This window comes from Euprymna scolopes, chromosome 32 (genome assembly GCF_053919585.1).
Source record: "Euprymna scolopes isolate OS-2025 chromosome 32, ASM5391958v1, whole genome shotgun sequence".
Taxonomy (NCBI): Eukaryota; Metazoa; Mollusca; class Cephalopoda; order Sepiida; family Sepiolidae; genus Euprymna; species Euprymna scolopes.
In genome coordinates, this window is record NC_136513.1 from 71,861,182 (window position 1) to 71,888,322 (window position 27,141).

A 27,141-nucleotide genomic window follows, 5' to 3' on the forward strand; every position below is an offset into this window, starting at 1 on the left:
TTCATCAAATACTTTTGCATGCAAAATCTGATCCCGCATTTTGCTAATTCCTACCCTCTGATGAGAAGGAAAGTATTTCTTCAAAACTCCTTGGATTAAGGACTATCCACTTATCTAGTGTTTCCTTTTTAGATTAAATATGTTTTTAACTCTTTTTCAATGTTTTTTAACATGTTTTATTAACTGTTTGCTCGTATTATAAGCTCTATCTCCTATTTGGTTTTATCGAGCTTTTACACCTGGCTGAGATAACTTTATAAATATTAATTCTGTAATATTTATAATATACTTTAATTTTATCATCTTGGATCATTTTGGTAAATTTAATTGTAATTTTTATTTTATACATATATATTTTATTTTATTACCGTTTTATCTGTTTTGTTACACATGTTTCGGTTACTGAATCGTATCAACGATCCAGAGAGACTGAATCGTTGATACAATTCGGTAACAGAAACATGTGTACCTAAACAGATAAAATGATAATAAAATAAAAAAATATATATTTGCTCTGCAAAAGTATTGAGAACCTTCTTCAAGTTTTTACTATTTAACATTTATATATATATATATATATATATATATATATATATATATATATATATATATATATATAATATATATATATATATATATATATATATATATATATATATATATATATATATTTGTTCACTGTTTTGGGGAAAGAATTCCAGCAAAGTGCTCGATCACAAAGAATAAATTTCAATATGTGAGCTTAATATTTATTTATTTAAAACTGTACGGAAAGTCAGAAAAACATTGTTACCGTCGGTTTCAAGCCTAACATAAGGGGGGGGGCTAGTTAATTGTAAATAATGCTAGGCTCTCGTCAGCCATATTGTTTTCTGTTTATCTTCTGAGGAAAAACTAGGACCGCACACATTATCTCTAACAATGAACATTATTAGAGATAATGTGTGAGGTCCTTGTAGTTGCTCGCATATTCATGACTGAGTATATTAAGAAGTTCGTTTTAATAATTTTTTAGTAGAAAAAGTAGGTTTTTAATATCAATGTCAAAGCTGGAAAAAAAACTCAACTTTATAGGTATGTAGATATGTAGAAAGGAAAGAAAAAGAAGTGACCAAGTAAATAATTACGTGTGACTGTAAATCCTAAGCGAAATGGAGAGAAAGTGAATGGTAAAGGTATGTATCAAACAGTGTCCAGGTGTCCACAAAAGCCCACCTGTCACTACGGAAAGGATTGTTTGGATTGTCGTGGGTGGATATGAAGAGGGAGATCACAAACATCAAGTGGGTTTGCAAAACAAGTCCTGAGTAAGGTTTAATGGCTGACCGAAGTCGACTCTGATATTTATAGCCAAAGCAATGACTGTTGAGGCAAACGTTTTCGTTGACACGGCTTCACATTGTCATAGATTTCTGTGCATGTAAACAACTTACTATGTAGTTAGCATTCTAGAGGAATAGAAAATTATAACTGATGTGAATTATGTCCTCACTGGGCGCTTTTTTAGCTGCTAACTCTTCACTGTCATTGATTCTAGAAATGTCCATTATGAAAGGATTCTAAGTATGGGCATGATTAAGAATAAATTCTCTAGAACAAAAAAAAAAAATCCACATTGAAATAAAACTCAATCATTTTTTCTTCAGTTTAATGTCCATTTTACCTGCTAACATGAATTGGACAGCTTTAAGAAGTTGACTTCCAAACTATGCTGTCTCTGCATTTATTCTTTTTTTTTATTACAAGCCTGGGTGCCCGGCGTTGCCCGGGTGTTTGAAGGTGTGTGTTGAGCAAAAAAAATAAATAAAAGTGCTAGCAGGCAGGCAGGCTCGAACCCATGATGCAAAGGTGGAAAAGAAAGTGAAAGAAAATCTGATGTATTACCGCTACTCCATGACGCGATCGGAAGTTCGGAACGTTAAAATTAGGCAAAATCAATCCAATTGATACAATGACTTGCAAAAATAGCTTGGAAAAAATCGACCCATCTTTGTAGAAAACTGCCCAGTTGAGAGAAGAGGAATCAATGTTTTGGCCAATTTTTCGATATTTGTCTTCCGAGACATCAAGCTTCAAAATGAAACCAATCTTGTGAAAATCCGTCACCTCTGTTGAGAGTTTTAGGCAGACATACATACATTTAAACAGACAGGTGAGATTTATATTTATATTATATATTATTGACGTTTCACCTCAAACAAGGCACAGGGCCACTTAATCGTGAGAGGCTATTATTTGGGACCATATTTGCAGGGATACTATTTATAGAGTTGGGCAGCGAGCTGTCTGTTCATATTATGCTTGAATTTCTGCAGGTCAGTACAGTCAGGGAAGCAGGGGCCCGGGAGAGAATTCCAAAGTGCAGTAGTTCAAGGGAAAAAGCTATTCAAGTAGAAGGCCTTATGGCACTAGGGATCTCTACAGTTTAGGGGTGGGATTTTGCTCTTTGTCAAGTTTGTCAAGGGTGTTGTCATTGAGGGGATACTTTTTACCAACTGTTATCCTCATCTTCATAGTTGTTGTTGTTTCGTCACATTTCAGCCACCTTATCCTCTGGCCTTCTTCAGGTGATTAACCATAATGGAATAAGAATGTTGAGTCTTGTACTTATCTCCAGTAATTACTGCCTTCCATAGTTGTCTCACCATGTTTTTGCCAACTAAACCTCTGATCTGCTTCCTACACTGGAAATAAATACATGATTGATATTGTTTTCTGAATCGTGTTTAACGTCTTCTCGTCAGCCCGTTCAGCTGTCATACAGGCTCAGCATGAGTATATCAATTACAAAATAGCCAGATTGTTTTCTCTGTTATTATTTGTGTGTTGGGAATAATACCAAGCGTGCCCGACAAGAAGGAAACCCTATGCTGCATCCGAGCGTCCATATATTTATCCAGTCTGCTTTTCCACAAGACAATTACGTTTTTCTTTCAGGATTTCTGAGAAAATTGATACAGTGACACTTTCAAAACATCTGAAGATCCAATGATTGTCCGGTTACATCGTTAATGTTGACGTCATCAAAACTGCGTTACGTGCGCAACTCTGTGTCATATACATTATAAAAATTTGTTGGTTGGTTGTTTTTGTTTTACGGCATATCAACACTTTACTGCCGAATCCAGTGATTTTGAAGAAAATTTTTTTAATAGAATGAATTTTATTTTTTTTTTTTTAAGTCCGTTTCTATTTAACCCATAGTTGGAACCCTAACAGGTACTACCACTCTGGCTCAGAGTGGACCTGGGATCAATGGCAGTTAAGGGGTGGCTCCACACTCCCCAAAGCCCGCAAGCTGAGGCCTCACCCTCGGATATAGTTTAAGGTTATAACCAGGCCACATTATAAAAAAATTGCCGCATAGGAGACATATTAATGTTCACAATTGTTATTCATACTTTGGTTGTTTGCTGTTCATTTTACATGAGCAATTATGCGATCCTTCCAGACTGAGGACATGCCTATCCTGTAATTATTTTATATGTGCAATATTCTGATTGGTCAATATAAGAAGTCCATTTTTTTGCACTTGAAAAATTGTGTTAAGATGTAGCACTTTGTTATTAAGAAGGTCAGTGTAATTACCTAAACCGAAATGATACAAAAGTATTTGAAAGCGGCTTCCAAGGTAATATATTACTGATTAATTTTCTTGATCTATCGATAAAATGATATTTTTTTTATTATTAAAATATGTACACATGTTTATGATCAGTATACAATAATACTCCTGAAAGAGATTAAAATATACAACAAAATATAACAACAGATTCTGCAAGAAACACTAAAAACAACTAAGTAACATCTAACACATTACAATTAATGTTTCGACATTAAATGAGCCAAAAGTGGTTGCTGTGCCGTAAAACAAAACAAATAAAAAAATCTTCCTAACCAACAGCAACTACAAAATAAGACAAAGCCTCCTGTTCTGCACATCCTTTATACTGTCAAGACTTAATCTTCCTCTGAACCCATCAGAACTAAGCCTGTCTTTAAGATTCACATTACACATCTATAGTATCATTTTCATTTAATTTTTCTCCATGCAACGCATATCCTCAATCTTCACTCCCTAGATTTCAATTGCATACATCATCACATTGAGTACATATGGCTTCTTTCTTAGAAGTGAACGCCTGTGGAACTCTCTTCCGTTTGCCTGCTTCCAACTTGGATGTCTTCAAGTCCAACATAAACAAGTTCCTGATGAATCGCCCCCTTAAGTAAGACACTTTATCAGATCTCCATTACTAGCGATTACTACGATATTGTCCCATTGATTACTGTACATGCAATAACCCTTATCCCCGAGTGGCCTCTGGGCCTTGATAAGTGGTGACTTCCTTTTAAAAGAAAAAAAAATTATTCCCTTAGTCGACAGTGGTAAAATTCTGCTGGTTAATAATGAATTAATAATGGTTAATAATGAATTAATAATGGTTAATGATTAATTAATAATGGTTAATAATTAATTAATAATGGTTAATAATTAATTAATAATGGTTAATAATGGCAAAAGTTCCCTGAACTTCTTCGATCCACTCCTGATTTTTGCAATCACACTAACACCTGCTCCAGTGCTCCACCCTGTAGAGGATAGGCTGGCCCGCTTGTGTAATCGACGATCGCATCCTCCATGTTATAAAGTGGTGGGTGAAAGAAGCAAAGGTCGCGTTATGAAGAGACGAAGCATACGATAACAAATAAATGTAGATTTATTTACATCAAAATACAAGAGAGAGAAAAGGGATAGTAAGAATAAGAGACAATAAGAGTTCGGTAAATGTTACTTGCGTTATCGTATTTGCTGAGAGGCTGGTGGGTAGGTCAGGGAAGCAGGCTAGCCATGCCAACCGGAGTGCATTATTGTCACATCTTTACTTGTTGAGAGTCCAGCGAAAAAGAGAAAGAAATCTATAAAAAAGGAGGTGACGTAGCTGCATCGCCCTCTGGTGGCAAAGTATGTGCTACCAGAGTTAAAGAGCGATAACTGTCTTTAACTTAAGAGTACAATTTTGTGTCTGTTGGCTGGGAAATTTCGATTCCCACAACCTTGTCCTCCAATGATATCATTAAGATAATAAAACTTCTTGACAACCTCATAAGCTTTGCCATCCAGATATAATTTCTCCACATCTTAATTCTCATCCATTTTACATTAAGAATTCCCAAAAGGCGCAATCCTCTTCATTTATTTATTAATAAAAAAGTAATAAGTAATTAAACGAAGAGGATCCTTAAGGATTGCGCCATGTAGTGAAGACAGTGCTTCTATATGGTTCACCAGCATAGACTCTCAGTAAAAAACTTGAAAGTAAATTAGATGGAACTTACACTAGAATGCTCCTGGCAGTGTTAAACTTAAACTGAAGTCTGAGCTTCAGTCTATGGTTCCCCCCCCTCGCCAAACATTCACGATAAACACTCGTCTAGCTGAAAACACTATTAATAATTTCCCCCCACTCTTTCTTTAGCCTAAAGCTAACCGTAAATTCCATGAACAAAGTTTCTTTCTTAGAACTGTACACCTGTGAATCTCTCTTCTGTTTACCTGGTTTCCAGCTGACTACAATATGGTCGCCTTCAAGTCCAATGTAAACAAGTTCTTGATGAACCATTCACCTTAAGTAATCCACTTTACCAACTTTACACTTCTAACGATCATGATGATATTGTCCTTTTGACCACTGTACACTCATTAACCCTTATCCTCGAGTGGTCACTGGGTCTTGATAAGTGGATATTCCTTTCTAAATAATAAATAAATAAAAAATTAATAAATAAATAAAAAATTAATAAATAAATAATAAATAATAAATAAAATTAATAATTAAAATTAATAATAAAAAAAAGAAACTGGAAAACATTAGCTGTCTGTATGGTCGGTTGGTTGTCCAGGATTTCTTCAGTAATAAGAGAAAGAAGAACACAATATGTCGGACATTGCTACAGAAGAAAAGATGAGATCGTTAGTGATGTGGTATTGTGGGATTCTAAACACGGAAGCGCTAAACTACGAAGACCTGTCAGGATGTACGCAAAATTATTGACAGAAGACACTGGCTTACAACTTGAAGATCTTTCTAAGTCCATGGAAGATAGAGACTTGTGGAGGGAAAGTGTCAATTTGTTTCAGGCAACCTGCCCGACATGATGATGACTTTCTAGTGTTTAACGGATCTATATATCATCTTATGAGAGAGTTTGTATAAAGGAAATTAAATTTCCAACAAAAATAAAATGATTAGTATATGCGGTGGATGGCAGATCACACCATCTGTCCAAGATGCAAAACCATCGGAATGGAGACTCTTCTGAAAAGGAAACTCTGCTGGTTTGGTCATGCTCTTCAATGTCCTTAGAACAGCATTCACTCTTAAACTAATTAACCTATCATTCGTAAAATAAAATAAAAAATAGATTTAAACATTAATAAATTAAAAATTTACTCACCCGAATCAAAACGTTGGAATCTATTGCCACTTGCTTTTCTAAGTAGAGACCCTTCTTGGGGTGGAAGGGAAACAGATGATCCGACTGTAGAGGAGTTGGCCTTTGGGTGGAGGTAATTTTCCTCCACCAGACTCATAGTGGGTTTAATTTTCGGATGTCGGTTGACGTAATAATAGTTTGGATTCCGTGGAAACCTGGAATTAGAAGAATATATATTCAGATGATGAAAGGTACAGATTGATGACCATCCATGTAACAGGTTAAGAGATTTAACATTTGGACTTTCTGACTGGAAGCAATTTTTTACAATCAATCAACAGAGATCTTTTTAGCTGTTAACACTTCACTTTCGTTGCTCTTAGAAAATTTCATTCTAAAAAGATTCTAATCTAGCCATTATTAAGTAGAAATTCTCTCTAAAAAAAAAAAAAAAGAACACACACACACACACACACACACACACACACACACACACACACATACATTAAATTACAAGTCACTCGTTTAAAAATGCATTTCTTATTTTGTTTTGTTTTTAAAAGTTACCCATGTCTTCATTTATTGGAATTGGTCAATAATTGTAAAATACATCAATTGGTTCATCGTGCATATTATTTGGATTATTCAGACTACTGTTCTCATCTTGAGTTTTATTTTCACAACAATTTAGTTAATGTAAGCTCTGACTTTCTCCAGTTAGATCATGTCAAACTTAGGAATCTTTCTGTCAAACTTGGGAATCTTTCTGTCAAACTTAGGAATCTTTCTGTCAAACTTGGGAATCTTTTTGTCAAATTCTACAAATTCTCGAGTTCGACAGAAAAATTCCTAACTTTGAAAAGGTACACCTGAATAAAGTCGGTGGTTTTATCAACCGAAACGTTGTGAAAATAACACTCAAGCATGAGAACAGTAGTCAACATAATACAAATAATACAATCCTCATCTCAAAAATTATACGGCATAATCATGTTGACACACCGGTTCCCGTCAGATCACCGAAATTAAGCAACGTTGAGCCTGGTCATTACTAAAATGAATGACCAATTTGGGAAGTCCAGGTGCTGTATGTAGGAGGACATCGACACCTCCCTGCAAAAAGTTGCATAAACCTTACGTCGTCATCTTCCCTAATGGGGATATACATGCGACTGGGGACCGCTTGTGAATTTCATACTTCCATGAAACTTCCTCCTTCGGAGGAAGCTGGTTAAACCCTGACTAGGGTTGGTGCTGACTGCACACACACACACACACATCTCAAAAATTCATAAACATAATTTTTTGCTAATAAAACATTAGATTTATCGTCGCTCATGCAAATACTAAGTAATATATTACCTTCCACAAAATTTCACAAATATTTGTTTTCATACGCGCTACAAATTGGTAGAAGCTAATAAAGGATGAAAACTGACATATCCACGTTGTACCAACACCAATCAATGAGTGGCTATAAATTTGTACTAGTAAAAGAATTGTAAAAAGTAAATAAAAAATCAATAATAAAAAGAATGCAGCTATTTTTTCCTCCAAGTGAGGTTAAATATTAGAGCAGTCAGAATATTAGACTCTAGAAAAAACAATCATACTCAGGGGAGAAAACTCCCTCTTATAAAAATAACTTCAGGTAAAGGATAGGACTTTACCAAGTAAGCGATTCCATCCTGTTAAAAAAACAAAAAAAGTGTTGCCGAAATTCCACGTGTAACCACCTGATGCACAACAAGAAACTTACAGAAACGAAGATTAAAGACAACAAAAACATCTTTTCCAAACTGATGTTACCAGATCTGTCTGAAGATGTTGACTTCCTAACCTAAAATGCACCAAACATTCATTCTATTGTTTCTTTTCCTTTCCTGTTGAAAAATTCAATTCTGCTTTACAAAATCAAAAAGCAACAATTTTCTTCTCTCTGTCTCTGTATCTCCCCCTCTGTCTTTTACCCCTCCTTTTTTCTTCCATAATGGAGACAACAGTTTGATGTGGTTAGCAACTCATGACATTTAAGGACACGATCCTAGTAGCTGATCAGTTCATGACCACTTTGATCCTTAGATGGGCAGTCAGAAATCAATCAATTAGCTGATCATGTCAAGCCTCACGATATAAAACCCACACCAACCTACTCATAACAATTAATATTTTTATTTCAACCCCGTTAATAACTAATAGTAATTACTCCCCCCCCCCAAATAGTGAAAAACAGGGGCTGAAGGTCAGGTGAAAAAAAACATTGACATACAAAACAATCAATCCAAACATTGTGAATAAATATTTACTGTACTATACTGAAGCAGCAGTCACCCTAGGCGTGTTGAACTCATTTCCTCCAAAGGAGGAAGTTTCATGCAGATGTGAAATTAACAAGTGTCCCCCAGTTGCATGTATATCCCCGTTAGGAAAGATGACGACGTTAAGTTTTTGCAGCTCTCGCAAGCAGGTGTTGATGTCTTATTACATACAGCACCTGGAATTATCAAATTGTCACTCATTTTAGTACTGGCCAGTCTTAATATTGCTTAACTTCGGCGATCCAATGAGAACCAGTGTTTCGACATATGTGGGAATAAATATTTGAAGATATAAAGAACTTGAAGCATAAAAAACTGTGGTGAAGGTATTGGAAGGACATCTCGCTTGCCACTTGACATAAGAGTTCACATGGTGGCATGCATCACATGTGAACATAGGCAGGCCAAGCTCTGGCGTGATTCAATCTTGAGCCCCAATATGACGGTAACGTTGCAGAATAAAATGTGTATCTAGCTATCTCTCTATCTACCTTATCTGTCCATCTGCTTGTTTGTCTGAGGAACGGTCTCTACCAAACTTTTTTGTCAATTTATGGTCTACAGACTTTAAACTTTATAGAGGATCTGGACCTGTGAAATAAATTTGTTTTGGTTTTTAGCCGGTAAAAATAGCTGCTAAGAAGTCAAAATTAAAAATTTTGGCACTTGGCAGGTGTAAATCGACTTCAAGTGCTCTTGTACATATATACAAATATACACTTATAAGTTTAGCAACGTTATTTTTTGCAGCTTTTGTAAACGTATGGATTTAGGTTAGATGGTAAAGGATAAGGCTGGAGAGCTAAATGTTTTGGTTTTGATTCTAGCTGATGGCACCCAACTCATATATTTTTTATTACTTTTGAAATCACATCTATATATTGGGTAGAATATAATCGATAAATAATTGACTCTATAAATATAAATATGAAATCTGAAAAAATCAAAATATCATATTTAAGTGTATTTTACGACTGGACAATGCCAGGCCGCCTGGTAGTGTGTGTGTATATATATATATATATATATATATATATATATATATATATACGTTTCATTTTTTATTACCGTATCTTTCTGTTAAGTTACATTATTGTTTCAGCTACTCGGCCGTTTTTTTGGCCGTCTGTAGCTTCCTCAGACTTTTACAGAAAGAAGGGTTCCTGTAAAAGTCTGAGAAAGCTACAGACGGCCAAAAAACGGCCGAGTAGCTGAAACAATAATGTAACTTAACAGAAAGATACGGTAATAAAAAATAAAACGCATATTTGCTCTACAACAGTATTGAGCACTTTCTTCAGTTTTTATTAATTACCATTTCCACTAAATATATATATATATATATATATATATATATATATATATATATATATATATATATATATATATACCCAGTCAACTAATATCACATAACCTAAATTTTCTGTGGCCAGAAAAAGGCCTGAAATTGGTCACTTGTTTTGTACACTAGCACCATATATATATATATATATATATATATATATATATATATTCTTCCACATACAGTACTGTTTCGTTGTATCACAACTCATCAGTGCAGCTAAACAAGCATCTTCCTCTAGCTGAGGATTGAACCTACAACCATCGTGTTGATAGTTGGCAGTTCTACCCAATGGCCCATGGGATCAGTGCTTGCAAATGACCTTAACAAATGTCCATTTAAATAAACACTCGTCCGTCGCTTTTACAGTGCTCGAGGTGCTTGTTTATTTACAAACAAACAAACAGCGAGCCTCGCTTTCAAGTAGCAGGTGAAATACATTTACGACAGTGCTCAACCTAAAGGGGAGGGCTTAAATATATAGTCATCCACATTCATTGCTGTTTCGTTGTATCACTACTCATCAGTGCAACTAGACTAGCACCTTTTCCTAGCCATGGATTGAAACCATATATAATTGTTCTCAAGGTGCCAAGTCATTGAACAATGCATGATTTGCCAAGGTGTGCGAGTCAGAGGCTATAAAATTAGCTGAATTATGTCGACTAGGCAAAAGCAGGTATGTGTTCATATCGAAAGAGAATCAACTTATTGCGACGATTTTTTGAGACGTCAAGAGAACAGAGAGAAGTGGGAGAGAAAACGTCCACTGTTTATTGGTCACATTATTATTTTTAGACTGCAGCAACAACAACAACCGTGCCAAATTATTTGATTTTTTTTTTTTATTTCAGAAACTTTTACCAAAATGACTGGATTCAGCATTAAAGGATCCTAAAATTGGTTGAAAAAAAATGAAACTGATTGATTGTCAACTCTCTTCCTGATCTTCAGCAATGATCTCCCAAATCACATTATTAGATTACTCATAAACATTTATACAGACGACACTACCATCTATATAGCAACACTGCAATGGCTGGTAATAACCAAGATTTTTCTTATTCTCTCTATTCTGATCTTGACCACGAGGTGCAATGGGGAAAAAGGTGGTTGGTTAATTTTAATGCATCTTAAACCAAGCTTCTCTCTTTCCATCATCAACGCTCATCATCTTGTGGAACAAACCATGTCTTGACAAGTTTCTGAGACTGACCTTCACTCCTGATCTGAAATGGAACACATAAATTAAATCTGTTGCCAAGATCATCGGAAAAACGTTTGGATCATTCTACCACTCATTGCTAATGCAATCCTTTACCTGTATAAAAGCTGAAAATATCTGGAAATGCGATAGTTAAAACCTGCTACGGACACCATGCAAATTCTATAAATAATGGCGATTTGGTGTTTGTTTATCTGAAACCGTAATTATACTATTACTATTTTTGATGATCAATTGTTCCTTGACAACACTGGGTTTTTTACCCTGGCACCAAAATCAACAGTGTCTAGACCATTCTTGTAATGACCTTTTACCTGTTGATTGCGGTATGATGCTGATTCTCCCAAGCTTTACCTTCTCTCTTTATTGCTAATCACCTGAAGCACCCCTACTGGGGAATGGCGGTGGGGTTGCCTAGGCAGAGGGGGGGGGATCAGAGTACTTCTCAAGAGCGTTGACTTGTTAATACCGCTTTCTGACCCTTGTGTCACATTTCTCACTGTGGAAGAGAAATAAATACCTTCAATTCAGTTTATTATATTATTTCAAAGTAATGGTGTATTGTAGAGTAGAAAAGCAAAGTCTCATTCTAACATTTAAGACAACTTTATGAGGCCATCTGCATTAACATGTAAATGGTGCAGGTGTGCCTCAATAGTCAATCCTTGAACCTTCATTATTCTTGATATACATAAATAACTTGTGCCCGAGATGGGTATATTTGCTGATGATACCATGCACTATAATAAATAAGAGGGAAAAGTGAATGTACACATATCCAAGGCAATAGCTGAAACCTAAGAAAGCAAGCTTCATTCCGATTAAGACCATAGTAGATAGTAACATTTAATGCTACTAAGACTAAGCTTCTTTCCTTTAACAATTACAAAAAACCTTCCCAACCATAGATTGCCATGACAAATAACATCCTCCCTGATAATGTATTCTTCAAACTACTCAGATTAATGTTCGCGGGCAACATGAATCGGAACATATACATTATGGACATTGGCAAAATTGCTGCAAAGAAAGTGGCCTCCATCAAACGTGCTAGAATATTACTCAGACTAAAGAGTGCTCTATATCTTTACAAAGCCCCAATTCTCCCATGCATGGAGTATTGTTGCCACATCTGGGTTGGTGCATTTACCACTAGTATCTCATTCTTAGGCAGAGTCCAAAAAAAAATCTCAAATCTCATAGAACCCACACTATTGATCAATCTCCAACCTCCGTCGCATCACCACAATGTTAAATCCTTGTGCCTGTTTTACAAGCATTTTAATGGAATGTCCTTTGACATAGATACTCCTGACTAACCTAACAAGCAACAAAATCTCACCCCTTCATTGTTGAGGTTCTTAGATGCCGAAAAGCCTTCTACTCTAACAGTCTCTTTCCTCAGACTGTTAGATTTTGAAATTCCCTCCCCGTTTCCTGCTTCCCTGACTTGTTTAGTTTAAGATAGGTCGAGTTAATGAGTGTTTGTAAATATGTCTTTGTGTGTTTTTGTTATAAGTCTATGTGTGTGTGGTTGTTGCCATGTCAGATTTGGGAATTTTCTTATCCATGCTGAAGCCGGTGGCTGGGCAGTTTTGGTTTACACCTCAAGAGAAAAGTTTGGGGGTTGAATAGAGTGCCGTGAAATAGTCAAGTAGCTGTGTTATCTCATGACTAAAAAAGAGAGAACAGTCATGAACACTCTCTTTTATAACCTCCGAGACCTATCTCAGTTCGTATGAGATATTGTTTCTGATTGAACAAATCAGAAATTAAGTTAAATGTTTGTGCCAATCAGTACCGAGCGTAGAAATCATGATGATTGTCGAAGCATTGTTAATGGCGGCTTGTTGCCATTAATGCTGTTTTTGTTGCGCTTTGTAGCTGTGACTTACACTTTCAATGCTCAATTTATGGAATGAGGCGGGGGAGGGTGAAGTAATGCAGTATCTATTCTAGTGTCATGATACTATACACTCAGGCATTATCTCTTCCTTTATGGGGAGAAGTGTACTAAATTTTCGTTTGTTATGCTACCAGGAATTGCTGCCTCCTTTTTTCTTTATTTTTGGGTGGAGTGGAATAGTGTAGTATCTTCTGTGGTCACGATAACATCCTCCTAGGAATTATTTCTTTTTTTTTTTTGTTTGCAGGGTGAAAAGTAATATAGTATCTATGACATGATTCCATCCTCCCAAGAATTATTTCTTCCTTTTTTTTTTCTTTCTTTTTTTTTTTTTTTTTTTTGAGAGTGGGGAGTAGTGTAGCATCTATTCTGTGGTCATAATTCATCCTAGGAATTATCTTTTCCTTTTTTTTGCGAGAGAAGGGGGTGAATAGTGTAATATCAATTTTGTGGTCATAATATCAGCCTCCCAGATATTATTTCCTCTTCTTTTTTCTTTTTTTTTTTTTTTTGAGGAGGAGGGTTGTGTAGTGTTCTGTGGCCATAAGAACATCCTTTCAGGTGAAGGAGATTGTAGTGAACATCGTTGAATGTTGTCTATCACGTCAGAAAAGTAACATTTATAGATGAACAACACATAAAGAAACAAAGCCCACTAACTTAAGTAACTTACAAACCGTGTGAATTTATTACAGGCAACTAGTACAAGACATGCTTACAAAAACGTCAGGAGGAATGTGTTTTTAACATGTCCGTTCAGCCTGCCATCCCAGATGTAAAAGAACGAAAGAGAGAGAGAGAGAGAGAGAGAGAGGGGGGGGAGAGAAAGGAAGTCGATATCGCTATCTGTGGGCTGAAACGTGTAACTGCTGGAAATAAGGGGTGATAACTGTATATGTCTCAAACTTGAGGGCGTTGTGTATTGCACGTACTGCATTCAAACTAGGCTGGATAGCAGTCTATAGACTGGCAGTTTAGTATATATTTATCTTAATAATTATTAAACTCTATGGACCGTCCGGGCGTCCTTGCTTGCTTCAATCTTGTCTTTGTGTATGCATCTATGTATGTGAGAGTGCGTGTGTGCATGCAGATGGACACACACACACACACACACACACACACACATCTTAATAATTATGAAACTCTGTGAACTACCCGAGCGTGCTTGCTTGCTTGCTTACTTGAATCTTGTAATAATTAATTATACAAGAATTCATTTATACAAGTAAAATCACTACTATATATTGGATACAATATAATATATAATAATCGATAGAAAATTGAGACTATATGAAATCTGCTTAAATCCAAAAATTATATTTAAGCGTATTTTACGCCGGGCGCCTCTGCTAGTTTGGTATAAAGATACTAGCAAAAATTTGCAACCAACAGTATTTATTTATTTCCTCTTCAGAAGGTGAGACACAAGTAAAGTGTGAGTTAGATGAAAGTTTTTCTATGAAACGAATTGGATTCGAACCTGCCACATCCATGTTTTCAGTACGTGTTATCAACCACTTAGCCACTGTCACGAACCAACCAGAGTATACGTTTGAAAAGTAATGTAAATAAATGATTAGGCGGGATCGTTTTTGGCGATTAACATTCTTTTCGTTTTCATGCATTGCCGCTTAACACGTTTACGTAATATTATCTAAAAATAACTGAGAAATGTTGAGGCTTATTCATCTCTGTTAACAATACTAGCTGCAGGTCAGTTATCATAAGTGTGTTTGTAGTGCCGCTCCTGTCACCGATAGTGTATTTTGCCGCTTCTACAGAATTGGGACGATATTTTGTAGTCGATAAATGGAGTTTTCAGATTAAAAAAAAAAAAAACAATGGTTTCAACTTATTTTTTTTTTTTTTGACAATTCTAATAAGTTACAATGGTAGCTTCCAAATCACGCAGTCGAAATTACCTGAATATTACTGAGGTAAATGTGTAGTTTAGCGGCGTAAATTATTTGACAAACAAAAATTTATAAAAATTATTTATTTTTATATAAAACACATTATTAGATCCAAAGGCTGAAATAAAACCAGAAAAAAATTTCATTTTCTAATGAAAATGATTTTTTTAAAATCATTTTATTGGCCTAAATGTACGACAATCGAAGCTGCTGTATTGTTTTTAAAATTTGGCCTTTCTAAGGTTTAACAGATTAGTCTTTTTAAGGCCAAATTTGGCCTTTATTACGCTCTTTCATTACAAAAAAAAAAATTGGTGGCCAAAAACATAGATCATGAAAGAACGTTAAAAAGACCAAATTTGATCTTAAAAAGGCCAATCTGTCAAACTTTAGAAAGGCCAATTTTTTAAATTTTTAATTTTTATGAATGTGGATCTGACTCGGTAGATCTAGTGAAATTTATCTTTAACGGTCCCAGTGATACTCTACCATTTTCAACTACAACCATGATCTCTAATATTGATGAATTCCGACTGCGAATTAGTGAATGGCGATTCACAACCCACATATCCTAGACATACACATTTACAAAAAAAAAAAAAAAAAAAAATATGGGCACTTATGTAGCACTAGAACGGAATCACTTTTTGGTTTTCAGTTGGGACATGGGGCTATGCAAATGCAGGGGCTATGCAAATGCAGGGGCTATGCAAATGCTGGGGCAATGCAAATGCAATTTCAAGACCAAATCGAAATTGAATGCGTGTTGTTGTTTTGCTTTCTTTTTTATATTCTTTTGAAAAGTTTTTTTTAAATAAATATAAACTTATGATAACACAAGATAGTGTTCTTTTTTAAAAACAAAATAGACAGGACGTTATCGCAAATTGAATAAATTTCTTCATCCAGTTCGTTATTGTTGATCCTTTCTTTCGTGCGTATAATAAATTCGTCCACCTCTGCCTTACTCTTAATCTCATTAAGCGTTACTGGAAGTTCTCTTATTGTGTCACATAACATATTTTTTTTACTTCAACTTCCGCTTGAATGGCTGCTATTACCATATCCTCCAATGGTTCTGTCTGCTTAGGTATTAACCTCTATAACCCATCTGCATGACTAAATGTTTTAGATGGTACATACTCCATTTAAAAATTGTAATTCAGAAGTATGGTACCCCATCTTTGGAGTCTATTCGCCGTGTGTTGTGATAGTCGCTTGTTCGATCCGGAAATTATTATTAATGGTTTGTGGTCTGCTTGTAACAGAAATTGCCTACCGTGCTTTACCGCGAATATAATGCTTAGCGTCTCTTTTTCAATTTGTGAGTAGTTCTTTTCGGCTGGCAAAAGTGATCGGGATGAATGTGCTATGGGTTTCACTTTTCCATCTCTATTTTGTGTAAAATGCATGCTCCTATGCCATCGGAGCTGGCATCACTTGCAACTATAATTTCACGCTTGGGATTATAATGTGCCAGAAACAAGTCAGACATTAAAGTCTCTTTAATTTCCCGATTTGCTTCTTCGCACTCTTGCATCCAGACCCATTTTTGGTCTTTCCTTAACAGTTCATTTAAAGGCGACCTTAGTTTATGCATATTTGGCACAAATACATTGTAGTAATTTGCCAAACCTAAGAAACTTTGTAAAGACGCAATATTTTCTGGAGCAGGCATATTCTTTATTGCACTCGATCTATTTGGATCCGGCCTTCTTCCATGTTTTTTCGATGATTTGCTCCAAGTATTTTATTTTCTCCATGAAAAAGGTACATTTTTCCTGTTTTATTTTAAATCCATAATCCTGGATCCTTTTACATGAGCTTTGTGTCGTTCTTTGCTAAGGCTTTTCATTTGCACATCGTCCAGGTACCCTACTGCGAAATCCAACTAATTTAACATAATGTCCAATATTGGCTGAAAAATCACAGGGGCGACTTTGACCCCAAAAATGAAGTCTGTTAAACTTGTACAATCCCTTATGGGTATTAATACATAGCAGCTTTGAACAATCCCCATCAACTGGAACTTGTAAGTACGCGTTACTGAGGTCGATTTTAGAAAAATATTTCCCTCTACTCAGTTTCGCAAATATTTCTTTAGGGCTTGGAAGAGGATAATGGTGATCTTGTAATGCCCTGTTTAAGCCTGTTGCGAAGTCGGCACAAACCTGAATCTCCTTACTCTTCTTTTTGATGTAAACCGTTGGTGCAGTCCACTTACTGTGATCAATTTTTCCGATGACACCCATGTTTTTGAGTCTTTCTAATTCACCGTTATGGAACATTTCTGAACACTGACTGTTCATTTACTTTTACGTCAAATTTTGCTACCGCTTTTGTACACCTTCCCAAACCGCCTGAAAATACGTCTGGGAATTCTCTTTTAACTCCCTCTTAAGTTTTTCTGCCTCCACATTCGAATCCTCAACCTTTTGCAAAAATGAGCTTAAAGGCAGATCCCATAGTCTAAACTTTTCGAACAGATCAATTCCAAAGAGGTTGTTTGATTTTCGCATGACAAAAATTCTTGCTTTTTCGGCCCTGTTCTGGAAAAAAATATTTGTCAATAATTCTCCTTCAAAGGTAATTTTTTTCGCCATTGACGCTTCTTGCCGTTTTATGTGATTTAATCATAGTGGGTCTCCCAAGCCTCTTCCATGTTTGTACATTAATAATGAAAATGTTAGACCCACTATCAAACTGTAGCCTTACTTTCTTTTTAAACATTTTGACCTGTACATATTTCCGGATATTTTGTTCCTCAGGTTCAATTTTCGTAAGTTTAATGGATGTCTTTTCTACCAGATTTTTTTCTACAATGCGATGCTTTATGCCCTTTCTGGTGGCAGTTGTCACATTATTTGAGTTTGTAGGGACACTCATTGTACCAATGTTTATTTCCACACCTCCAACATGATCCAGATGGATTTTTCCCTGTTTCTTTCTCTGGTAATTTTTTGAAGTTGGATTTTTCTTTTGATGGATCTTTTTAATATGCAACACTTCACTTTCCTCTATTTCACGGCTGTCTTGTTTCAACGCAATAAACAATTCACAGTCTTTCGTTGAGTTTTGTAGTTTTAAATTTGATCCGTTTTCGAGTTTATTTAAAACACGATGCCTGATTTCAGCATCTTTATTTAAGACCAGCCCTTGCACAAATATTAAACATTTAAAATTATCTGATGATAATTCCTCCAGTTTAAAATCGTCGCAATGCTTGTTCACTATACTTGCATAAGTAGTGTAGTCGTCTTCCTCTCTTCTAGTAACATTCATACATTTATATCGCCTATGGAAAAGAGACGTTTTTGCAGAAAACAGTTCTGTAAGTAGCGTAACTGTGTTTTGGAAGCTCAACTCACTGATCTTTTTTGGGAGAATAAAATTCACGAACTTTGTATGCTCGGCTGTTCCCAATTTCCTTAGCAAAAGCCTAACTTTTTTCGCGTATGACCAGGTACCACAATCCAATATAAAATATCCTCATATCGTCTATATTATTGGACGAAAGTGACATCGTCTCCTGGATTATAATTGAAATTTTCAATAGCTGCCCACACAGCTGTTTGAGAAAATGCGTTATGATTATCGTCCGATTTAGTTAACTGTGTCGCCTCTAGAATTTTTCTTTGTTCCTCCTGTGTTTTCATCAATATTTCCTTAAAGCGTTTCTGTTGTTGAAGCATTTTTTCTTCAAATGCTTGTTTAAATCTCTCTTCTCTTTCTACTTGTTGAATTTGCTGCTTTTGCAACGCGAGATTTTGCTCTGCCTGGAATTGGAACAATTCCAACAGTGAAGCTTTGAATTTTGCACCCATCATACGAATTCAGTTTAAAATTTTCGCTTGTATTAAAGAAATATTCCTTAGTAAAAAAAGTAAACCAAGATTTCTTTCCCAATTCTTTTGTTTGAAGAACAACAGTTTAGCAGTCCTTTTGTAACTTAATTTGTTGAACACTATATTTCTAGAAACAATCCAGCGAAATAACATTTGTTTAACATTCTTTTTTTATTTACACGCGTTTTTACGTAGCAACAATAAAATCCGTCGCTTTAAATATCCGACGAATTTGTATGGGGAACTTTTATTTATTTATTTATTTTTTCCCCCTCTTTGCCTTTTGCAAAAAATGACTTGATTCTTTACATGTCTGCTAAGCACAAATGATGTACGCGAATAATTATTTTTCATGGTCTGTCTCTTTTTCTCTTGACAAAGTCAAACGTGTTTTTTTTTTTTTTTTAAATAACGATAAGCTTATACGGTATTTGCTAGTTGATTTCGACATTTAACTTTGTAGAAGAAAATTCTTACCGTAGGAAAAATGGCTTCTGGTGAAGAAAAAAATGAACCATTTTTCCCTTTCTAAAACACTTGGTAAGTGTGTTCAATTATTAAATAATTGACAACATTCGCGCTTCCCGCAGTAGATTTTGATAGCAAGTTTTTCCCGTCGCCAAATTATTATTGTAGTAATTAATTCGCTGTTCCTTGCGTATCCAAATATCTGTTGAAATGACAAAGGTGTTCTGCCATAAAGATTTTACGAATCTTTATTTCAATAACTTTTGTTGATTCTCTGCAGTGACGGTTGGTTGGATTCCTCGTTGCCAATCTGTTGTGTCGTGGAACAACAGTGAAAATAAGAACAATCAAGTCGAGGATTGATTAAGAAACAGGGGTATTAACAATAATGTACAAAGATAGGAAAGATACACAAAGTGTATATCTGCTGGGCACTCGACTAGCAGTTGAAGTGCAGTCGTATCTCTCTCACTGGTGTTGGAATTACTAGCACTATTTATAGTGGTAATCGGTGTAAATTCCTCTGTTCAAGGAAGGCTGGTATAACAATGAGATTAAAAAAGAAAAAAAAATATGTAAATTGTGGGATTTACAGGGGCGGGGGGGGTACATAAACGTCCACCGAATCTCTTAATAAAAGAGAGTTGTAGTAGCCCTCTACATCAAACTGGCACCGAGCCTAGATTTGGATGATTAGGTAAAAAAAAAAAAAAGAAATTATTTTTCACTTTCAAAATCATAGAAACTATTTCTTTTTATATAAAACACATTTTCACATTCTAAACCTGAATTACGTCAAGATAAATTATCACTTTCATTACTTTTCTTTCAGTTTGTATTTGACTGCATTTATGCCAGTTTTTAAATTCCTTTGTCTGTCAAATAATTTATGCCACTAAAGTACAAATTCCCCTTTATTACATTGCCTACGGATATACTTATTTGTTATATATTGCCTTTTTTGTTTGTTTGTTTCTTGCATTATAGTTGTTTTTTTTTGTTCTTTGTTCAGAGCTCTTTTTCCACACTGCTCGAATATTAAAATTTTTTTAGGTACTTTTTTTTTTTTACCTTACCACCAACTATGCTATTTCCTTTAAACTGACGACTTCTATAGGTTTTAGACTATGCTGAATAAGACAATCTATTTTAACTTTGGCGGAGACAAGTAGTTTTCAATATATAATGACATGTATTATGCACTGTAATTCACTATTCTACACATGCACAACACTGCCAGCCACCCCAATTTTTTTTTTTTTGGTTTATAGTCTTTGTGGGTCGGTATGCTGACAACATATATCAAGGTTGAACTTGGAACAAATACTTGGACAGTCCCCCTCCTCATAAAATTGGGTGTCTATTCCGAAAGCCATTCTTACCATGGCGACGTTGGTCGAGTCTATTCCATAGGTTCTTAATATGAGGAGGTTAGGGGTGTCTATTCTGAAATCCGTTCTTAACATTAGGGTGTTGGGGATTGGCCACCAACAACAACTATAGTTTATTTTTTTTATGAGGAGAGACATGCTTCAACCAGGCAACATCGGTTAACGGGTCCTGCTAGTTTTTAATAAAACATGAACATAAAGTTTCGTAACACACTTTTGGAATTCAAATAAATATAAGAAACTTTTAATAACACAAAATTGAGTTTAAAAAAAAAATAGACATTTTATATATATATATATATATATATATATATATATATATATATACATACATACATACATATATATATATATATATATATATATATATATATTTATATCTATGCATATATATGTATATACATATATACATATATATATTTATATCTATGCATATATATATATACATATATACATATATATATACATATATATATAGGTCCTGGATATGACCTTAAACTATATCCAGTGGTGAGGCCCAAGCTTGTGGGCTTTGGGGAGTGTGGAGCCACCCTTTAATTACCATTGCTCCCTGGTTCACTCTGACCCAGAGTGGTTGTACCTGTTCGGGTTCCAACTATGGGTTAAATAGAAACCGACTTGAAAACAACAAATATATTCTATTAAAATTTTTTTCTTAAATCTTTGGATTCGGCATTAAATAACCCGAAAAGGGTTGATATGCCGTAAAACAACCAACCAACCAACCAACGAACCAACATATATATATATATATATATATATATACACACACACACACACACACACACACACACACACACACATATATATATATATATATATATATATATATATATATATATATATATATATATATATATATATATATATATATATATATATAAACATGACCATGCATTATTTAAATGCGTATGAATTTGGAGAAAACTATTTTTCTTCCAAAATTTTTGATTTTCATGATAAAGTAAAAACTTTTTTATTTTTGTAATGAATGAAAGTTGTCTGTCCCTGCTATACACTTTCCCCATGTCCCAACTGAAAACCAAAAAAGTGATTCCGTCTTAGTAAGTAATGAGAATTCCAATAATTGGTTAATAATCTGATGTCACTAAGGTAGAAAATTTTGACGGAACTTGTTGAGAGAGTTGCGACGGATAGATTTTTCTAAATATGTAATTTCAAGCAAAAACAATATTAGTCACTTATTGTTATGTCGAAAATAGCAATATATCCAAAAAGTACGAAAATTCATCATGTAGAAAGTTATTTATAGTTCAAAATAATTTTTTACGAAAATTGGATAAAATTGCATTTTTGTAGATGGTTTAAAGTAAACCATGAAGAATGCAGTAACATGGTGAATAACTCTCAAAACATATTTTAGATTACATCGTAATGGCGTCCAACATGTGTAGCCTATAGCGATGGACTTTTTTTACTAAAAACATTATAGCAGTTTAATTTATAAATTTTCGTAATTTTGGAATATTTTACTATTTTCAACACGACAATTAACTAACTAATATCGTTTTTGTTTAAAATGGCATGTTAAAAAAAATCAATCGGTCGCCTCTATCTAAACAAGCACTATTTCGACTTTATCCCTTTTAAAATGAATTGTTTCAAAATCGAAATCTAACAGTACAATTTTAAATAAATTTAAAAATTAACATTCGTTTATTGTTTTGAAGAATATTTAGTTGATAGCTATTTTTGCAGTGAAGAAGTTAGTTATTGTTTTAAAAAGAATTAAATTGATATATCTTCTAGATATTGATACGATAGCATGTGTGTTATTTTGTTTGTCACGCTTACATCTTTTATCTTCTGAGTGACTGTCGTTTAATTTGTATGATCTTCCATTTCTTGTAATAAAAAATTTTACCAAGAATTCTTAATAATCATTGGTTTCCGTCTTGATTCCGATTCAAGCTGATGCGCCCAAGTGAAATGAATATATTTTTCTTTTATTTTTGAAATCACAACTTTATAATACATTAGAATCGATAGAACATTAACTCTATTATAATATATGAAACATTTGCATAAATTAAAATATCATATTTAAGCGTATCTTATGACTATGCCAGGCGTCCTTGCTAGCTTAGATAAATATTTTTGAAGCTTTAACAAAAGAGCTACAATAATATCCAGGCGTTTCCATTTATGCTAAACATCCACAGAATGCCAACATCAATATTGTAGGAGACTAGGATATATAAATCCCAATCCTGTTACAAAAGAATAATGAAACGAATGGAATTGAAGGAAACAAAAACTCAATTGATGGATAAGATAAACGTGTCGTTTATTTACTGTTGAAAGAATGAATGTTTTAGATATAACATGTGTTTATGTTCGCACGGGTGTAACCATCGTTCGTAGAGGACGGGTATTGTAGAAGGAAAAAGGAAATGTGTTTTCATCTCATGTTCGGGTCACTATCGTTTGTTCGCGCGTGGGAAGAGAAGTGAGTAATGTAATAGAACGAGAAATGGCAGTCCATCGTGTAGACAAAGAAAAGGATAGAGGGTTGACATCAGTTAGCAGTCAGCTACGCGAAGGTGTTCTCAGGGACCAGTAGTAGATAGAGAGAGAAAGAGTGAGAATGTGTACGTACGGTCTGTTAGCTTTTTGCCCCACATAGTAGCAAGTGGTGTGAGGCACGTGGTCGGTCCGTAGACCGACCAGCTCGAAAACTGGGCCGAAAGGAAGAAGCCGGTTATTGCTCTTTCTTTTATAGGTGTTTCCGTTGGTCTTTTGCGCATGTGTGGATTTCCTTTAAAAGAGGAAGTGACGTCGTCCATGTGTGCGTTCGTGTGCACGTGTGTGAGTACATGTGTGTACGTTAGCGTGTGTGTATATACATGTGAATGTGAGTGTATGTACGTGAACGTGAATATATGTACGTGTGTGGACGTGAGCGCGTATGTTTGTGTGCGCGTATGTATGTGACAAGTAATATAGCTTGAAATGTGAATGCGTGTTTTCGTGTGAGACTAGAAAAGGCTCGCGCAATATATTACATGTGAAAGAGTCCACTGTGGAATTTCCACGGGTCTCACTAGTTTTTAATTAATAAATTAAGAAAAGACATATTTGTTTCATTTATTTAAAACAACATTTAGTTAAAATAGACAATTACTTTTACGGAAGAAAATAAAGAGTAATTTTTTTTTCTTAATAGTATTCACCCTGATAGACATTGTTGGTGGCAATGAAACTTCGCAAATCCGCTTGTAATGTTAGGCTATATAAGTGTGTAAACTTTGATCAAAATCAGATTGTTACATCTTTAATTGGATTGTTTTCGATTATCAATACTTATCAGAGGCATTCTGATACAAAACCTAAAAACACTCCCAGACAATTAAAGTACATTTGTTTGAAATTTAAAAAATATTGGTCTAACTGTTTCGGAGTCCATAGGGAACAAATTCACACACATACACAAGGTGCCTTTTATATATAAGTAAATAACAGTAACTTATACAGATTGATGTAGAAAGCACAGTGGAATTTCTATAATATGTATATATATATATATATATATATATATTTACTTTCTTTCATGCTAAGCACGAATATGGCCATTTGGGTGCAAGCGGTTATTATTTGGCATCATTTCTACAGGGGATTATGTGAGAAGTTGAGTACTGAGATGTCCGTTCACATTACATTTAAACTTCTACAGGTTAGTACAATCATGGAAGCAGGACACATGAAGGGAATTCCAAACTCAAGCAGTCCGATGAGAGAAACTGTTAGAATAGAAGGCTTTCTAACATGGAAAGGATCTCAATAGTGAAGGGGTGTGATTTTGCTGTTTGTCAAGTTAGCCAGGAGTATGTGCATTGAGGGAACACAAGTGCTATGAGTTCGTCAGAATACATTCCATTAAAGTACTTGTAAAATAGGCACTGGGATCTAATATTATGGCGATGGACCAGTGATTGGAGCTTGGCTGATAGTACAGGTTCTATTAGATTTGAGACTTTTCTTGGTTTTATTAAATTTGAGACTGTTTTTGATCCTATTAAATTTGAGACTTTTTTTGGTTCTATTAAATTTGGGACTTTTTTTGGTTCTATTAAATTTGAGACTTTTTTTGGTCCTATTAAATTTGAGACTTTTTTGGTTCTATTAAATTTGATACTTTTTTGGGTTCTATTAAATTTGGGACTTTTTTGGTTCTATTAAATTTGAGACTTTTTTGGTTCTATTAAATTTGAGACTTTTTTGGTTCTATTAAATTTGGAACTTTTTTTGGTTCTATTAAATTTGGGACTTTTTTGGTCCTATTAAATTTGAGACTTTTTTTGGTTCTATTAAAATTGAAACTTCTTTTTGGTTCTATTAAATTTGAGACTTTTTTGGTTCTATTAATTTTGAAACTTTTTTTGGTTCTATTAAATTTGAAACTTTTTTTGGTTCTATTAAAATTGAGACTTTTTTTGGTTCTATTAAAATTGAGACTTTTTTTGGTTCTATTAAATTTGAGACTTTTTTTGGTTCTATTAAAATTGAGACTTTTTTTTTTTGGACCTTGTTTAAGAGGGAGAGACTAGCAAGTTCCTGTTTACAATGCCTCCCCACGGGACAGAGTTAGACACCAGGGTCGTTTTTTAATGTGGAGAAAAGGAAAAAAAAATTTAAATTGTCTCAGTCGTGAAGGACTTCTCCTCCACTGACAGAGAACAAGAAATTGAAGTGCAGCATCTGAAGAACAGATACTACACTGTGATCTTGTTCCAAAGGCCAATCATGATTATTATTGGGAGAGACTAGCAAGTTACTTATTTAAATCAGTTAATTAAATCCAAATAAATAATCTAGTAATTAAATACTAAAATATTGTTTAAAATTGGATAATTCTTTGACCATTTGTGATTAGAAAAAATAACACACTGGTAATATAAATTATTTTAAGAAAATACAGTAGCAATTTATTTCGGTTTATCTGCTAATTTGTGACCTATTTGCGTTGGAAGAATTTTTATATGTAATATAAGTTATAAGCCTTTAAAATCACTGTAAATATCGGTTCTCAGCAAAATCCTTGTTTACATTATGGATTTTACTTCCTCTGAATAAACAAATATGGCTGCTTTGCTCAGAGTAGATATTTATGGTAACTGAAAGAAAGCTAATAAATTATATCAAATATACAAGGGTTGTTCCAAAAGAAAGGCTTCTTTTTTTTTTTTAACTCGAAATGTTGAATAGCTACAAAGACGGGGGTGATACCATGAAAACAAGCAACATTTTGTGCTCCAGAATTTATTTTTCTCTCTGCTTCTGATGCACGTCTATGACAAGCGTTGCTTTCTTAGCGTCTCACACCATGAATATCTGCAACAGAGAGATGAAACTTTCAGGTCATGAATGCATAAGTTCAGTTATTATAACAATGCAATTTACAATCCCCTCTGATCCATTCAGGCGGAATAAAAAATACGAGACATTACTTTTGAAACGCGTCTCAAATATTTTTTAAATGCAAATAGGTCACAAAGCATATGCAAAGCCAATTAAATTGTTTTTGATTAATTTCCGAACTGGGTTTCCTTTAAAATATTTCACAATAGTATTTATCAATTTGTATCATTTGGATTATACAGATTATGATTCTCGTCTTGGGCTTTATTCTCACACCGTTTTGGCCGATGTAACTGATCTTCTTCAGCATAGTTTTGTCAAACTCTATATGTGTTCTGATGAGCTCATTTCGCTTGTACCCCCTCGACGTACATATCCCCGACAAACCCACTTAGCAATAAGATTTCACCCCTTCACTGTTGATGTCCCTAAATGCCAGAAAGCTTTCTATTCTAATAGTTTCTCCCCTCGAACAGCTAGACTTTGGAATTCCCTTTCTGCTCCCCTGGCTGTACTGATATGCAGATGTTTAAATGTAACATAAACAAATATCTTGTTAATCTTTCCTAGATATGGCCCCAAATAATAGCCCCTTACGTTCAAGTGGCGATATGCTTTGTAAGGGGTGAACATGATTAAAAAAAAAAAAAATGAACTTATGCCACAAATAAAGTTTAAAGTGACATGTAAACTGAAGGTTCAATCCTCAGTACAAAAGATACTTAGAATAGAATTAAGAATTACTTAAAACTTCTAATAGATCATGGCTTACAGAACAAGAACAATATAATCTCATGGATTAAATAGAGTTCAGTTCAAAATTCTGTAAAGATTCCTGAGTCTGACAAGATGTACCTGAAGAAGGCCGGAGATTATATCGGCCAAAATGCTA

General features: G+C 34.5%; 1 protein-coding gene across 3 annotated transcripts in view; it reads right to left on the reverse strand.

The window, feature by feature from the left end:
- Nucleotides 1-27,141, reverse strand: part of LOC145256429 (uncharacterized) — a 160,268-nt gene that overhangs the window by 111,999 nt on the left and 21,128 nt on the right. For all 3 annotated transcript variants that reach the window (XM_080115319.1, XM_080115317.1, XM_080115318.1), the window contains exon 2: nucleotides 6,460-6,653. In XM_080115319.1, coding sequence (XP_079971445.1) covers nucleotides 6,460-6,653 — 194 coding nt within the window. The remainder of the gene's footprint in view (nucleotides 1-6,459; nucleotides 6,654-27,141) is intronic.